Raw genomic sequence first — 17,486 nt, forward strand, 5'->3', positions numbered from 1 at the left:
CCGGCGCGCACGCGTTCTGAGAAGAGCTCATTTGTTCACTCCCTTCCCAAGACGTTGCCCTTCCGCTTCCGGTCCTCCAGAGCCGAGTTTGTATTTTGCCGCTGCATGTTCGTCACGACAATGGCTTTTGTTTCGTGTCTGAAATACAGTAACAGTAGAAATATACCTTCTTACACTTTTGAATAATTAAATTGAGGCAGGATAGAACAAGGGGGCACTTAGACCGAGGAGTTTTCTCCGGGGTGGCAGGAAAGAGGAACAGGTGTGCGCGAATCTGCTGAAGCGGATCTGCTGGTTGTGAAAACAAGTCGGTAAGTCAGCTGATGGTCCCTAAGCCGCGGCTCGTTGACAGCTCCGAGTGTGCGGACCCCAGGACTTCGGACCTCGGGGAGGTGAGCCCAGAACCAAGAGTGAGGACACCCCTTTAGAATGAAACCCCTGAAGGAGGGGCTGTCCCCTCTCTCGGCTGGAGCTTCAGCCCTTCCTTTGCGTGACTAATTTGAGCCTGAGGATCCCCACTGTGTTGGCGGTATGAGTTCTGCCCAGCGATCCTCCTCCTATCCCGTTTTTGCATGAGAATCCTTCCTTGATTTCACCCCTGCTTAAAAAAAAAAAAAAAAAAAAAAACACGGTGGGGAGGGAACTAAAGAATCAATTTGTTGAAACATAGTAAGTCTAAATGTTGAACCGATTGAAACCAAAGCTAAAATATTTCGCCAAGAAAAGAACAGTAAGAATGTTTTAAGCAAAGGAAAAACATTCCAAAAGGTTGGAAGTGGAAAAAGAGGTTTGGTTTAGAAACGAGTTCAGTATGGCTGGAAGATAAAGTTTGCAGATTTGTGTCTTGGGGAAGAGGGGTGCAGATGCTGAAAAAAAAGTGTGGAGATGTAAGCAGAGGCATTGTAAACTGGGTTAAGGAGTTTGATTGTTACCCGGAGACCAATAGAATGTGATAGAAAGGTTTTAAGCAGATGAGCATCATCAGGTATGAACTTTGGAAAGATTACTATGACTTCAGCGTTGGAGTCTGTTCTGTCTCAGAGTCCTATAAGATGGGGTTTTAATGCGGGGGCGGGGGGAGCCTATTGACAGGAAGTCTAGTAAGGAGGCTGATAAATAAATCTTTATATGATGTTATTTCTCACTATTGTTGACCAGATTTTCTTCTTTCTGAATATCACCCAGTTTGCCTTGTGGAGTATCTTGTACTTTGTTTTCTGTATATCTTCTCCCCACATGGAAACCTTTCCAGCACCATCTCCCTTTCATCTACCCCCAATCCGATCTAGCACATCTAAGATCTCCAAGATCACTTCTTGGTCCCTGATCTATTTCTTTGATTTTTGTATTCATCAGCTGTTTCATAAGCTCTGTACATGTCCACTCATGTAGCTCTTCCGAAGAATTCTCTCTGCTCTTTTCGCCATGTAATCTTTCCCTGTTTTTGAGAACCCTGCCTAGGAATGCAAAGTACTCTATGGGCATAATTTTTTTCTTCAAGGCTTACAAGAAACTTCATTCTCAAAAGAAGCACTTCATTTTCACTATGAAAATGAAAATGCAGGGATAAATGTAGGAAAACATGCTCAGAGTCACACAAATAAAATCTGAGTGATGGGCCATTTTCTTAGAAGTGGTAACAGCAACAATGAAAACACCTTGTTTTCATGGACTTGTAAGCTGCTGCTTTTTTTTTTCCTAGTTCTATAGATATCCTGCCAAAAAAGATGAAGAAAAACAGAGAAAGATTCTGCAACAAAGAGAGGGAATTTGTGTATAAATTCAAAGTAGGAAGTCAGTGCTTTGAACTGAGGGTACCCCTCAAATTTCCTGTTCAAGAGGATGCCACTTATTTACATGGACGTCTGATGCTGCTGCACAGTTTACCCTGCTTTATAGAAAAAGGTGAGGACTGATTTTTTTAATACCACTTTATTATTTTCCTCTAGTCTCTGTCATTAGAAGTTTCATATTAGAAAGCATAAAGCCAGCAAGCATTAGAAACAGCCATAAAATGTGAGGTATTGAACTGCTTTTAAGAATGAAAAGGTTTCCCAGACTTTTGTTTTATTTAGTGCTTTTTCTTATAATCCTTGTATTGCTTATAAGGCAGTTTAGTATAAAAAGTAAATTATATAATGAAAAATTCGTTACAAAATCTGGATTAGAACTTTTAATCTCTTAATTTAGTTGGTGCATTCATAAGGCATTTCAGCTATCACTTTCTGTATTATTGAATTATGTTGCTAAATGCATTGGCCCTTTAATAATCTGATTCTCAATTCCTAAGATGTCCTGGAGGAGAAGAAATACTAATCTTTGCAGAATTTTTGCTTACCTAAATTAATTCCACGAGGTGATTTGTATTAAACCATTTTTAAAAGTCTATGTTCTATCTCACAGATAAGGGAAATATTTTCAGTTGATACTGTTGGATCATAGAAAGTTAAAGTTACAAGAGAAACTAGAATCTTTCTAGCACAACCTCATTGTACAAATAAGGAAACCTGTAAATAAAGGGTTAAATTATTTGCCTAAGGCAGTGGTTCTCAGAAGTTGTTCCCTGATCAGAAGCAATCTCATCACCTAGAAACTTATTAGAAATGCAAATTCTTGGGCCCCACCCCATTTCAGCTGAATCAGAAACTGAGGATAGCATGCAGCAATCTATTTCTGTAAGCCCTCTAGGCATGCTAAATTCTGATGCATGCTAAAGACTGAGAACCTCTGGTCTAATGTGCCAAACGTTATGAACCGAGCCAAGATCAGAGCATGTATCCTGACTTCTGTCTCTGTTTTTTCCATTATATCAGCCTCTAAGTAGTGTCTCTAAAATTGAATTATTGATCATCTGAATTAAATCAGTTTTAATATACTAATTATTCAATTTCTCTTTCAAATTCAAAAGATAACGATATGTGTATAGGAAACTTTCACTTAAATATAGTAACCTTTTAACCCTTGAAATCTGCAGGTGATTTTTCTTTATGTTTTTTTACCTACTCAGTTTCAAACTGAAGCATCAGGCTTAAGAAATTAACCTTTCAAATTAGTATCAAGGTTATACATAAGAGTTAAGAATTTTGACCATTCTCCAGGCAATAACCTGTAATAGTAAAGAAAAATAGTTGTGAAATTAGTTAAATGAACCCCTACGTTTATTTTATTTATTTAGACATTGTATGAAGAGTATAAGCTTGATGAAATAAAAGTTCACATTGGAATGCTTGGTCAGGTAAGATGTTCCCTATTTATGTCTGGATTTTGCTGATGATGGCGTTTCTTGTCCCTGTTACAGACTTAAAAGAGGCTCTGAGCCAGTTTATAGAAGGAGAATCTCTCAGAGATTATGATAGAGATGCTGAAGCCTCGCTGGAAGCTGTGAAGTCAGGGGAAGTAGATTTACACCAGCTGGCAAGTACATGGGCCAAAGCTTATGCTGAGGTAAGAAAACAGATCAGATTGTAAATTTCAAGGATATTCTGGACTTTGATGAGGATTTTTAAATTTATAAGATAACACTTGAACAATTGTAGAATCCTTTTTTCTTAACATACAAAAATGTATTCCATAATATACACTCTATGTTGATGCTTGAGTGCTTCCTTCCTGTATGAGGGTGAGCACATAAGACACAATACTTTGTGTAATGCCTTTGTAAAATGAGAGGTTACTTTTGTATTTCTAACCAGCATAGGGTTGCCAGATTTAGTAATTAATAATACAGGACACCAGTTAAATTCAAATTTCAGGTAAACAATGAATAATTTTTTAGTATAAGAAGTATACTTATTGTATACTTTCTATATTTTATCTGGCAACCTTAAACTAGTAGTAGTAGTTCATTTTAGTCTGGTTTACTTTTGTCCTATCACTTATCTTCACTGCTGATACATAGTTATATAACATCATCGTTTTTCCATTTAAATAATATACCTTATTTCATAAAGTCTAAGATGCCCTTGATCATAACTAACACACCATTATTTTATTTACTACTAAGAAAGAATACCCCCACCAATTAAACTACGATAGAATGCCAAATGCCAGCAGGCATAAGATGCATCCTGATTTCTGAGAGTTATAATGTATCTTTGAATTGATGAGATACAGTATGTTGAGAATCTGTTATATGCCATGTACTGTACTAGGTGTTGGGTGTAAAATAGAAGTAAGACAGACAAAAAACTGAAATTTACGTTTTAGTTAGAGAGCCAGATACAGAACTATATAAACAGACAAATCAATTCAATAATTGCAAGTTTTAATGAGTGAATTACATCCTATTTTAAGCAGTTCAGTCTATGAGAATTTGAAAGAAATCCATTTTGTGGGATCATATTTGTTAATCAAAGTAGTTTGCACTGTGCCCAGAAAGGTTTCCTAGTTTATTTAAAAGATGACAGTATTTATAGATATTATTTTAAATATTTGCATAAAAAAAGATATGTCTGTGATAATTACAATTAAAGAAACCTAATCTTTCTGCTGATAAACAATAAAGCTGTAAGATACATTAAAATAATAATTCCACTTAATTTATTCAACCAATATTCTTTGTACCTCTAAAATGGATTGGGTGGACAGTTGAGGATGAGTCTTTGCCTTCAGGAAGCTTACAATCTAGTAGGAAGACACAGACTGTCATAACACTGCAATCGATACATTTCAAAGTCATGGAATGAATGAAGTTGTACATGGTGACTATGTAGAATGAGAAGAGTAGATGCCTAGACAGAATCCTGACAAAAGTCTGTATTATAATTGTGTGTTGGCTTACCTGTATCTCCTACTTGTGGATATCCACCTGGAAATGTCCACTTTGCTATAGCTCTGGTATCTAGTACAGTGCCTGCAAATAATGGGGCTTTGGTATGTGTTGGGGAGATGGGGGGCAAAGAAATGGATGAGAGAAGACACAGATGAATGAACAAACACTAGTGCGTAAGGTATTAACAGGAAAAAGAACCTGCAAAGGAGAGACGAGCTTGCCAAAGACGTAGAAAGAAGGCAAACGGTTATGGTTTCATGAAAATTAAGAAAACAACAAGTCGCCAGGAAGGAGGGAATGGTCAACAGTGTTAAATGCTGCAAAGAAGGTCAAGTGAGGAAAGACTCAGAAAATATCCATTGGGTTTATCAAGTAATCTTCGTATGGCAAGATCAGTTTAAATGGATTGTTAGGGGCAGAAATTAGATTTCCGTGACTTTAAGAATGTCACGGAATGTGGAAGTAGAGAGAATGAGGATAGATAACTCAAGAAGTTTGGCTCTCCAGAGGAGAAGGATGAGGCACTTTCAGAATGGGAACACAGGGTGGGAGGTTTGTTCTTTTAAGATGGTAGAGATGAAGACCAGAAGGGATGGAATCCAGAGCTCAAGTAGGGAATTAATCTTAACTGGGCAGAGGGACACTTCTTCCATTTTAGCATAAAGGAAAAAGAAAAGGACGGACATAAATTAAGACAATTTTACTACTTGAGTAGCAGACGTTATGGTAGAAGAACTGCTTCTACTTTATCTGAGAAGTAATAAAGACAGGTCATTAGTTTGGATGAAGTGGGGGGCTAATGAGATAGTTGGATGTTTGAGGAGAGAACTGACCAGAGAAAGATCGGCTTGCCAGGCATCACTGAAGGGAAAGTGTAGTCACACCAGTCTGCCGCCATAAACTTCCGAGGTTTGCAGTTACTCTGCTGTAGCTCTCTACAACCTGACTGTAAGATTGGAGTTTTTATAGGTGGGCAAGGGAAAGAACATCAGTCAGGGGAGTTGAGGGTTTGGGCAAGAAAGTGGTTGAAAGCTGGTCTGTGGAATGGAAGCTGCGTAGGGAAGGAAGTGAAGCTAGGTGGGAGCCCATGGCTGAGAAAAAATGAAAAAGTAGAGAGGATCTGTAGAGCGGAGGTCCTGAGAAGGTGGAAGAAGCAATTACCTGGGAGTCATTGAATGAGAAATCTTGGTTGAAGGTTATAGTCAGAGAGCGAATGTCTGAATTTTCGAGGTTGAGCTGTCGTTGGTGATGATATAGAATGGGTAACTGAGGTGGAGTGGAGGACTCATTAAAGATACGGAGTTCAGGGAAGTACGAAGGCAAGGCATTTGTGGGTTATCCACATGGACATCCAAGTGACCGGGGTTGACGACGGATGTGTGTCACCACACATCTGCGGAAGGGTGTGAACGCAGTGCCAAAGCTTTAAATGAATGACGGTGAGTGATGGGTAGGCTGTTAGATAATGATGGCCAAGAAAAATCGGGGTGCCAAATGGTTTGAGCCCCAAACAGAGTTTTATGCCTGAATGTGGCAGTGGAGAAAGAATGGCCCGGACACTGAGTAGTATTCTCTCAGCAGGCCTTCACTCTGCCCCATTGCTCTCAGCTCTCACAACCCCCGTTCTAGTTTTATCGTTCCTGAGGCAACGGGGCAGTTAGGTCAAGGAAAAACTGTTTCGTGCTTCTCACATGGGTAGCTTCTGCCTATTCATGAAGCTAGGCTGAGTTTTCAATCGATGCTGTAAATTATTATACATAGCTGATACGGCTCGTGGGGTTACTGAATGTCTGGCCAAGCATGTGTGTGTGTGGCCGGGCATATCCCTATTACCTGGCACTGGCTCTTTTCTACAAAATTTTAGCCTGAGCCTGAAGTGAATTTTGAACCAAGGTTAAGTTACATGGGCTGGTTTTAATTCCTAGAGCAGTGCCAGGTCTTACGATAGGGAGCAGGTATCAGAATGTGGTTTCAGGTTTTCAAAGGCACAGAGTAGATGAAATCCATGTTCTAGGTTCAGCTAGTCATTTTAAACTCTTCCCTCCTGATCTGGCAAGTGACTGAAGTGAAAGGAAACAAGGGGGAAAAGTTTACCTATTGATTGACCAAGTTCAAGATAGCTGTTTCTGTGATTTATCCATTCGTTTTATTTTTAAGGTAAATTATCACTCTCAATTATGTTATAGATTGCAGCTTTTAATATTTTCATTGGTAAGAAAAGGAGAAAATTCAGATTGTCCTTTTTTTTCACAAGTGATCTGTCAACAAAGATCAGTAATGGAAAAAACATACAAATCTTTGTGTTATTTCCACTTTTGCCATCAAATTGTGTAATCCTTGACAAGGGACATAGTGTGTCGGTGTCCTCACTTGTAAAGCACGGTGTCGGTCTGAGTCGCCCCCTCACACGTCCGTGGGACAGGCAGCCCTGAGTGGATTTGTGTGCTGAGGGTGCCCTTGTTTTGCATCTCTCAGTGTTGCTGTTTTTCTTATCAGTGTTTACTCAGTCCCTTTATTATTTGGATAGCTACTCTTCTCATATACCTAAAAGCATACTTGCATTTTAAGAAGAAAGCAGAATACTAGAAAAGGTCAAAATACAAAAATTGCATATGTTTATCATGATATAAAATCCTATGCATGAATTGGGTTTTCAAGGTCATTTCATCACCACACAGGTGACCACTTAGGTAACCTCATTTGCTAAATGTATAGCCTACAAAACATTTTTTAGCAATATATTTTTTAATAATGAAAAGTTTTTCTGATTATATAATTAATACCTCCAAACTATTGTATTATACAGTATATTATAATATAAAGAAAGTAAAGGCCATCAGAAACCTCACTGTCATGAAATAGCCACCATTAGCATTTAATGATCATCCCTTCATGTATGTATATATTGTTTTACAGAAATTGGATCATAGCATACTTGGGTTTTTTTTCTGTTGTGGACACTTCTATGCCTTCCTCCACATTAGCCCCTCCCCATCCCTGCCGCCAGGTAAACCATATAAATAACACAGTTTGTATCTTTCTATTTTGGGGGGTACTCAGATAATCCTATATAACCAATATATACACACATATAAATAGAGGGGTTTTCTGTCCTTGTCTGATGTACAAAACTATAATCACTATATACATACGTTTCTAGTAGTGTGTTAAATAAATTCTGTGTCATGATTTAAGAATGTCTGTGTATTATCTTGTAGACCACATTAGAGCATGCAAGGCCTGAAGAGCCCAGCTGGGATGAAGATTTTGCAGATGTGTACCATGACCTAATCCATTCTCCTGCCTCTGAAACACTCCTAAATCTGGAACATAATTACTTTGTTAGTATCTCAGAACTAATTGGTGAAAGAGATGTGGAGCTGAAAAAATTACAAGAGAGGTATTTCAAATTTCTTGCATTATCATAATTAAATGTTATATTGTCAGATATGATGGCCTGCAGAATAACTTGTCCTTATTGTTGTAAAATTGAATAAAATAGAAAAAATTCTTTGATATTAGAAATTAATTTTCTTGTGTGTTTAAATCTGTAATTTCAACTGGGAAGTAAGTCCTCGTAGATTTAGAAAACTTCTCAAAAATTACCTAAGTAAATTACAGTGGCTTTATCTATCTACTCTTATTTCTAAAAGAGGAATAGCTTACTTCTGCTGAAGGTTTACGTTGTTGCAGGCACTGCAAAGTGCTTTGGATGCTGTGTTAGTCAACTCGGGCTGCTATGACAAAACCATAGACCGGATAGGTAAAACCACAGAAGTTTATTTCTCACAGCCCTGGAGCCTGGGTCGTCCCAGATCAAGGTGCCAACAGATTTAGTATCGGGGAGGACCCGTTTCCTGGCTTATAGACAGTGCCTTGCAGTGCGTTCATGTGGCCTTTCCTCAGTGCACGCTTCCAGTGCATCGCTTCTAGGGAGAGAGCGCTAGCATTTCTTCCTCTAGGCATTAATTCCATCATGAGGGCACCAACCTCATGGCCTCTTCTAAACATAATTACCTCCCAAAGGCTTTACCTCCAAATACCATCACACTGAGTGTTAGCTTTCAACATATGAATTTGGAAGGCATACAAACACGCAGTTCATACCAGATGCCCTTCCTCAGTTGATCCTTATCACAACCCTACTGTCATTTCATTATCCCCATTGTACAGATGAGAAAGCTGAGGCTTAAGTAACTTGTCTAAGGACAAGCTGAATTTGAAACCAGAAAGGGACTCCAAAGTTCTTACCTGCTATACCATACTGTCTCCCTGTTCAAAACCTGTTTAAAACTCTGCTGAGACTAAGTCCATGGTCTCTTTCGGTGCATTTTATAAGCTTATTTACTTTAGGACAAAAAACACTAGTATTGTTCCAAGAAATATTAATTAGATTTGAATTCATTTTGTATGGATTACTTAAAATAGTATGCAAACGATGCTTTTATGACCTATTTTTTTCCTTCAGAGTAAGTAAAAAATTGCTAGCATTTTTTATCTTAAAGCATGACTTTCCAGAAAGCTTCCTAATAATGTCATAATTATAGTAATAATTAAGGACACTCTCCTCTTTTCAGATAATCCATTTTAGTCTAGCTTGATTTAATAACATTTATTACCTTAAAAACAGTTACTTAAGACTTAGGTCTACATAGCATTAAGAGAATTTTTTTTGGTGTTGCTGATGTAAAATTTCTTTGATTGTGAAAATACAATAGCAGCAAATCACATTTATTCTTTGGGACTGATTATTAAATCAGTCCCAAAGAAGTCAATTTAAAATGAGATACTGGTTTGCTCCTGGCCCTCGTTAGCTTTGCATTAGAAAACATTGCACTAGCAAGATGAGAATAGCGTGTTGTTTTGAGGGTTGTCATAGTTAAGAACACTTAAAACACAAAAATCATAAGTAAATAGATTTAATCATTTTTCCTGAGGGCTACTGTCTTGTGTACCAGATCAGCATTTTTATTATATTGCATAGATTCGTAAATTTTCATAATAATGATATTCCTCTGGACCTTTTATTCTCATATTTAACAAGATATTAGAGCTGTCTCTGTGTCAAAAAGAACGTGATGTTTTGAGATATTTGTCATTCTTCATGGGCTTGGGCTTGCTGATTACCTGTATTGAGGCAGTTTATTCCTTTCTAGGGTGGGATACACACAGTATGGATAGGTGCCACCAGGTAAATAGTCAAAGTTGTGTCCCTGGGGGAGACAAAAACTCCATTTTTTTCTAGTTCTTTATTATGTAGCCAATAAAATTATGAATATATTATAAAAATAAGAACCAAATAAAGATTTTATTTTTAAAAAATACATAAAAATATAATTACCTAATACAAATTAATTACCTTCTCTTGAACTTCATTTTCCTAGTAGGGTTTTAATTATATAACCTTAATCTCATTCTGAATCTGTTCTTGGATCTCACGTTTTCTGGAACTGCACTCATTCTGCCTATAGTTAGGTATATGAAAAACTTCCTAGCTTGGCCATCTGTAGTTCATATCAATACAGTTACTAGTCCTTTCTTTCACCTGCTGGGCTACTCTAAATTGTAGTCTACTGCCTACTCACTACACCGCCCAGAAAATTTCATATCAATATTCTGTAATTGTTCTATTTTCTCTGATTGAAACAGATTCCTATCCACATGACTCTTTGGGACCTTTTGGGAAGCTGAATTAACTAATTTTTGCATTTACTGCTAATTTATGCTTTTTTCTTTCTTTCGTAGAATATTTTTTAGTAGGGGTTTTTTTTTTTTTGGCTTATGGTATTTTTTGAAATGTCCTTTGGCCAGAATTCTTGAAGGGGCTTTCCTTTTTTTTTCTTTCTAAACATATAAACAATATTTGAAAACATTTATTTAAAACCCAGTGTTTTAGTTTATCTTTCACATATCCAAACTATTAACTTGAAAAGGAAAAATAGCTATGTTTGTCTTAAGGTAGATAACATTTACCAGTATTGCAAAGTTGAACAGTGTAACTTAAAGTAAGTTGGAATTCACTGGTATCTGTAGAATTTCACCCAAAATTTTGGTGCTTAATTCATTTATCCAGTTCATGAGCAGAAGTGACACAATTCCTATTTCTCCGTTCCTTTAAATTTCATTTTACATCTTTAAAAGGCAGTTTTTCAGCACAGCATCAATAAAGTTATAATGATCTTTTTTCCAAAGTGTCTTCAAAACAATGTACAGGTTGTCAGAATTGTCATGCCTGACACACTAAGCCAATGCATAGTTAGTAGTTCATCTGAAATATAATACAATTTCCTTTGATCTTAATGATCAAAAATATATACCGTATTATTCACTATATCATTAGCTACTTTCACTTCTGACACATTTAGGGTAAAATACATGTTTATGAAATTTTATTTGTAGAATTCTTATTTATTAGCCTTTTTTTTCCTCACTGGAAATTTGCTCCTTTTAGCAAACCAGATTGAAGTTACTTTTTAAAACTTAAAAATGGCAATGATACATTTTATCCACTAGAGGGAACATGTGTAATGTAAAATATTAATATATTCATATCAAAGTTTGTATGTATGAATATTTAGCAGTTATCCTGTTTTAAATAAAAATCTTACTTGCAAGCATAATCTTCACCTGACCTCTGATAGTTATTAAAAAGTTAATGGAGTCACCTGCATTAGAATTAAGTGGGGACTAAATGGTATTGAATATTTAATCCTAGAAGGTGTGTATAGAAATGTGTAAATGTATAACATGTGAATGAGTTTCATTACTCATATACATATCTTAATCAGTTGTTATAAAGAAGTGTAAATTTGCTTCTAGGAGCAATTTACTTAATCAAAATGATAGTAAAATTTTTTAAGTCGATGTCTGTTTCATTCTTTCTAAGTGTGTTAAAAATATGTTTTAGAACAAACATCTTTAACACGTTTGTTTTAGAAGATAATTTTCAATTTGAAAATTTTTAATGAACTTAATTTATGAAAATATACATACAAAATAGGCAACAAACTGTAGGTGTACACGTCAATAAATTTTCACAAGGTAAGCACACCCATGTAATTATCATCCAGAGCAAGAAATGGGATATTTCCAGCCCTGCCGAAGGCTCCCCCAGGCCCATCTATCACTACCCATTTCTCTCATAAATAACTATGATAGAAACTTCTGATATGATGAGTTTTTCCTGGAAGGAAAACCATTTTTAATTTCATGCATGTTATTTATTTGGATAAATGAAGAAGGTAAGACAAAAGCTTATCTTCAGAAGTATTGCCTTGGTGCAAAAGTAATTGCGGTTTAAAAGGTTAAAAATTGCAAACCCCGCAATTACTTTTGCACCAACCTGATAGTATGTTCCTCTGTAAAGGGAACTTTGTGACTTTTGTCACTTAGATTCTTAGAACCTAACTGGTAGCTTCTGGTTATAATATAAACTAACTTTCAAAAGTTGAAATCACTTTAATTTATGTACAAGTAAATGGAAAATATATTTAAGCTGGAATTACAGAGTATCTTCTTTAGGGAAATCTGCAGATGAAAAGGGGTCTGGACTTGTAAACATTTGCCATAGAAATTGAGAGATCACCCAGATTTTGACTCCATCTCCATGGAATGGAACAGAATAGAGTAGAATAGGGAAAAATAAATATCAGAGCATATCATGCATGAAGCTTTCTATAAGTGAATGTGTGTATTGAGCCAAAATGTAAAATATATGCTGTATTTCGTGGTCAAAAATGTGGAAAGTAACTAATTTAAGGAAGCTGAGAAAACCCCTTGCTGTATAAATTCTCTCTCACTTTGCTGCTGCTTTCACTCACACATTAAACTTAGATTAAAATTTATCTGTATAAATGATGTTGTTGATGTTAAATGAAATTATCAGTGTTTTTTCCACATCTCCATTTCCAAGGCTTCAAAGTGCTTTCCGGGTATTATAATTGCCATTCTTAGACATGTTCCTATAAGATAAAAAAATTTTACTTTCACTTTGCAGAGATTGTTCAATGAAACTGGAGTGGTCGTATGTCTTAAAATTTTGATGACTATGTCTGATCTGCTGATTTATGTTTCAGACAAGGTATTGAAATGGAAAAAGTGATGCAGGAATTGGGAAAGTCACGGACAGATCAAGATGTGAATTCACTGGCTGCTCAGCATTTTGAATCCCAGCAGGTAAGTAGAGTACAATGATGTTTAGAAATGTAGTTACATTTTTTTTCCACTTATTTATTTTTGTAAAAAAAAAATAACCAGCTGGTATATTGTCTCTTCTTAGGTCTTAGAAAATAAATGGTCAAATGAATTAAAACAATCAACTGCCATCCAAAAGCAAGAGTATCAAGAATGGGTGATAAAACTTCATCAAGACCTGAAAAACCCCAACAACAGCTCCCTCAGGTATTAATCATGTATTATTCTTATTTGATGAAAATTCAGTGTTATTAATAATTTGTGCTTATTGTAAAATTGAACCTTTTTGTAAATAAGCTACCGATGAAAATTCAAGATAGTTTTATACTTCTTTTAAAATCTTTTGTTTTATGGATTTTATGTGGATTACTTGGGAGGGGCGTTAATTGGTTGGTTTTAAATAGTGATTTCTCCTCTAGAACGTAACTTTATAAATCTCTTAGGTATGTATACCTAAATACCCCATGTACTATCTCTTGTTTCTTTGAATTGGGTTCCGTCAGTGCAATAAGCATTGGTTGAATGCATCTTAAATGCTAAGCACTCTCTAAGCAAAAAAATAAAAACGACATCTGCCCACGTGGAGATTATATTCTAGAGACTGACCTGTAAATAAAACAATACTGTATAGAGTTATATGTGCAATAATAGAAGCATGTACAAGGTACAAAAATAATACAGAGGACTTTCCATCACCTATAACTTGTATGGTACCTTAGGGCCTAAATACATTGTGTTTCATATATTGCCCTAGAGCTTGTGTTATTTCCTGGCTGTATATTCACACATTGGAGAAATTTTTTCTTCTTTCAAATCCTAAAGTATATTCAATTGGAAATATATTTAGTACATATAATAATCCTACTTCTAGCATTTTCAGATATGTGCTATAAACATTTAGAAATAGCGTCTTACTTATATCATGTCAGTCTCCCCCACTAGTCTTGCCTTGAAAACAAAAACCATATTTGTTTTTTCTGCTGTTGTATACCCTGACCCTTGCCAAGTATCCGGCTCTTGACACTGGCGCATAAGACATACTCAGTAAATATGGGCTGGGTGGACAAACGGGCAAATGGATGATCATTTAACTGTTTACCTGGTATCTGTCACCTCTTATCTAAGTATTATAATCTCCCATTTGCCTTATTTTTTTCCCCAAGTCAACACCTTAGAAATATTTAAACACTATTCTTTTATATTGAGATGGGTAACATTCTCGATGATAACATGTTTGACTACACTCCTCATTTCAAATGAAAATAGTGATGAAAAGGGGAAAGATGGACTGCCAATGTCTGTATGCTATACTACACAATGGTGTTTTTAAAATTGCTGACTATACTCCTCATTTCAAATGAAAATAGTGATGAGGGAGAGCTGTAGGGAAAGATGTGTTGGGAACATCCATATGCTATAATGTACAGTGGTGGTTCTCAAACTGCTGGTTGCAGTCGGCTAGGGATCATTCTAGATCTTTTACTTTCCAGTCAGACTTGTAAAATAACGAAAAAGTGGAAGGAATAGAGTAGAATAGGGAAAAATAAATATCAGAGCGTATCCTGCCTGAAGCTTTCTATAAGTGAATGTGTGTATTGAGCCAAAATGTAAAATATATGCTGTATTTCGTGGTCAAAAATGTGGAAAGTAACTAATTTAAGGAAGCTGAGAAAACCCCTTGCTGTAAAAATTCTCTCTCACTTTGCTGCTCCAGTTTCAGAAATTCAATCTATAGTATCAGTTCTACTGTGTAAATATTGGCCTCTAGCTGCTGCTGCTTTTGAAAACCAAATGTTCACTGGAAGGAATGTTTTTACTATGACTTTGTTTGGTTTTCTTTCCTTTTTTGATAGGGGTTTCCTTGGGCAACAGAAATCTGTTTTCAAGACAAAGACATATAGAACTCCTATATGAGATTGATAAAAATTGTATTTTATTTTTATTCATTTAATTCTGCCTTTTTTTAAGTCAGATCTATTGGAGGATAAATAGTAAAAATCATCTGTTTTAGATTTACATTTTGATGAGTTTGACAAAGTTAATTAGTAATGAAACCATTACAGCAATCAAGATACAGGATTTCTCCTTTACACCTTTTTTTCCCTTTTCTACCTTTATAGTTAATCTCCTTTCCTGTTGCCCAGCTCTTGGCAATCTGTCCCTGTAGTTTTGATTTTTCCAGAATGTCATATACATGGAATCAAACTGCATGTAGCAGTTTGTGTCTTGCGTCTTTCACTTAGAGTAATGCTTTTGAGACTCATTCATGTTGTTCCATTTATGAGTGGTTCTTTCCTTTTTATTGATCATTAGTATTCTGTTATTGTTTATCCATTCACTTGATGATAGACATTTGATGTATTTCCAGATTTTGACAACTATAAATAAAGCTGCTATAAACGGGTCTTTGTATATACATATGTTTTTGTTTCTCATATATGAATACCTAGAAATGGAATTGCTGAATCACATTGTAAGTGTCTTAACCTTATGAGAAACTGCCAGACTGTTTGCCTAAGTGCCTGCCCATTTTTCCGTTCCAACCACCGATGTGTGAGAATTTTAGATGCTCCACCTCCTTGTCAACACTTGGTCTTGATATTTGGTCATTCTGGTAGGTTTTGTAGTCATGTCTCATCATGGTTTTACTTTGCATTTCCTAGATGGCTAGTCACGTCAAACATTTTTTTCATATGCTGATCTTCCATCCATATTTCTCCTTTGTTTTTTATTTGTTTGTTTTAATTGAGTTGTGAGAGTTCTTTGTATATTCTGGATACAAGTCCGTCATCAGATAAATGTTTTACAAATATTGTCTCTCAGCCTATAGCTTGTCTTTTTATTTTCTTAATAGTGTCTTTTGAGGAGCAAAGTTTTAATTAAGTGCAATTTATCAATTATTAAATTGTTTGTGTCTTATCTAAGATATCTTTGCCTAATCCAAGATTACAAAGAATTTTCTCCTGTTTCCTTCTAGAAGTTTTATAGTTAAAACTTACATATATGTCATAATGTATTATATCACATGTATAAAATATAAATACAAATAAATTATTCACTATAAAATAATAAATAAATAAATATGCCGTGTGTGTGTGTGTGTGTGTGTGTGTGTGTGTGTGTGTGTGTGTTGGTCTACAGTTTATTTTTCTTATAATATCTTCATTTGGTTTTGCTATCAGGGTAATGGTGGCATCATAATGTGAGTGGTTGGTCTACCTATGGTCCTGTCAAAGGGATTGATATCTGTTACTATTGATTTGATATCATGTTTTATTTCTAGTGCTTCCATTTGTTTTGTCTCTTTGCTGAAATTCTTATCTGTCCTTGTGTTGTTTTACACTAGATCTTTTTGCATATTAATCATAGTTATTTGAAAGTCCCTTTCTTATAGTCCCGATATGTTTCTGTCTAAGTCTGTTTCTGTTGATTGCTTTATCTGTCTATTTACAATGGGGTTGTTTGTTTGCCTGCCTTTTTTTGGTGTCTCTCTTTTTCTAACTGAATGCTGGATATTGCATACATTAGAAAAGAAGACACTGAGGTGATTGGTATTTATGTGCAGAAATGAACAGGCCATTCATGGGGAGGTCATGCAAATCCAGTGAGCAGTTGAGCTGAGTTTGGTTTTGTTCCTTCAGTACAGCACAAGCTTCATTTTCTACAGTAGTAAGGTGCTGCCACTTCATGTTTAGACTGGGACTTTGGGTTCTACAGGGGTTTCTCTGTCATTCTGCTCCATCCTCCGCCTTTGGTAGTCTTTGCAGGCCTGGCCACAACACGAGGTCGCTGCCTCTGCTGTTGCTCCACCCCCAACAGTAGACTGTCGTTTGTCACTGGGTGTTAGGCTTATCATTGAGGGTGGGAGACAGCTGTCCATTGTGTTTGTCCAGCTTCAGTCTGGGGCAAACGCTGTGTATGTGGGTCTTGGGCTTGGAGCATTTTCAGTATTTCTAGCTGTGCCTCCTACCCTGCCCCCACTGTGTTCTTGGAAGCACCTGGTGGACACCAGTGGAAAAGAGTTTGCAAAAGTATGCAAACTGCCCTCGTGCTTGGCACTCGCAGCTCTTCTAAGTTTCCACGCTAGCCCATACTTGACCATTAAGAATTAGTTGAAAATTTGGTTGATTTCCTGTTATCCCCTTACATTACAGCAATGCATTTCTGCCATGCTCTGCCAAAAGTGAAAACTGTGTCCTTCCTTTCCTTGGAGAGGTGTGTCACACTTTAGAATTTAGTTTACGTGGTTGCCTTGTTACCTCAAATCTCTGATGGGCTCCAGAAAAGTTCTGATTTTATAGGTGATCTGGCTTTTTCTTGTTAGAGTGGGAACAACATTCTCTTGTGTCTTTCTACAACCTAAGATGAGGATATTTTAGTAATATAAATTTAGTTTTAGGTTTAAATTTGCCATATTAACTAAGGAAGTCAGTGAGATTAATGAGATTGCTTGGATTAACCCCAAAATGTAGTCAGGGGAATGGATGACTATTATAGCTCTTATCATCTTCAGCAAGCCATG

The 17,486-nt window shown here is 36.2% G+C and overlaps 1 protein-coding gene across 3 annotated transcripts in view; it reads left to right on the forward strand.

Moving 5' to 3' along the window:
- Window positions 1-82: 82 nt before the first annotated feature.
- Window positions 83-17,486, forward strand: part of C10H12orf4 (chromosome 10 C12orf4 homolog) — a 43,896-nt gene continuing 26,492 nt past the window's right edge. The window contains exons 1-6 of one of the 3 annotated variants that reach the window (XM_033118504.1): window positions 83-311; window positions 1,703-1,905; window positions 3,299-3,444; window positions 7,990-8,171; window positions 12,847-12,946; window positions 13,050-13,171. In XM_033118504.1, the coding sequence (XP_032974395.1) occupies window positions 1,728-1,905; window positions 3,299-3,444; window positions 7,990-8,171; window positions 12,847-12,946; window positions 13,050-13,171 (728 nt within the window). In that variant the 5' untranslated portion in view covers window positions 83-311; window positions 1,703-1,727. The other 2 variants (XM_033118503.1, XM_033118505.1) reach the window with 2 other exon arrangements.

Source organism: Rhinolophus ferrumequinum, chromosome 10 (genome assembly GCF_004115265.2).
Source record: "Rhinolophus ferrumequinum isolate MPI-CBG mRhiFer1 chromosome 10, mRhiFer1_v1.p, whole genome shotgun sequence".
Lineage (NCBI taxonomy): Eukaryota > Metazoa > Chordata > Mammalia > Chiroptera > Rhinolophidae > Rhinolophus > Rhinolophus ferrumequinum.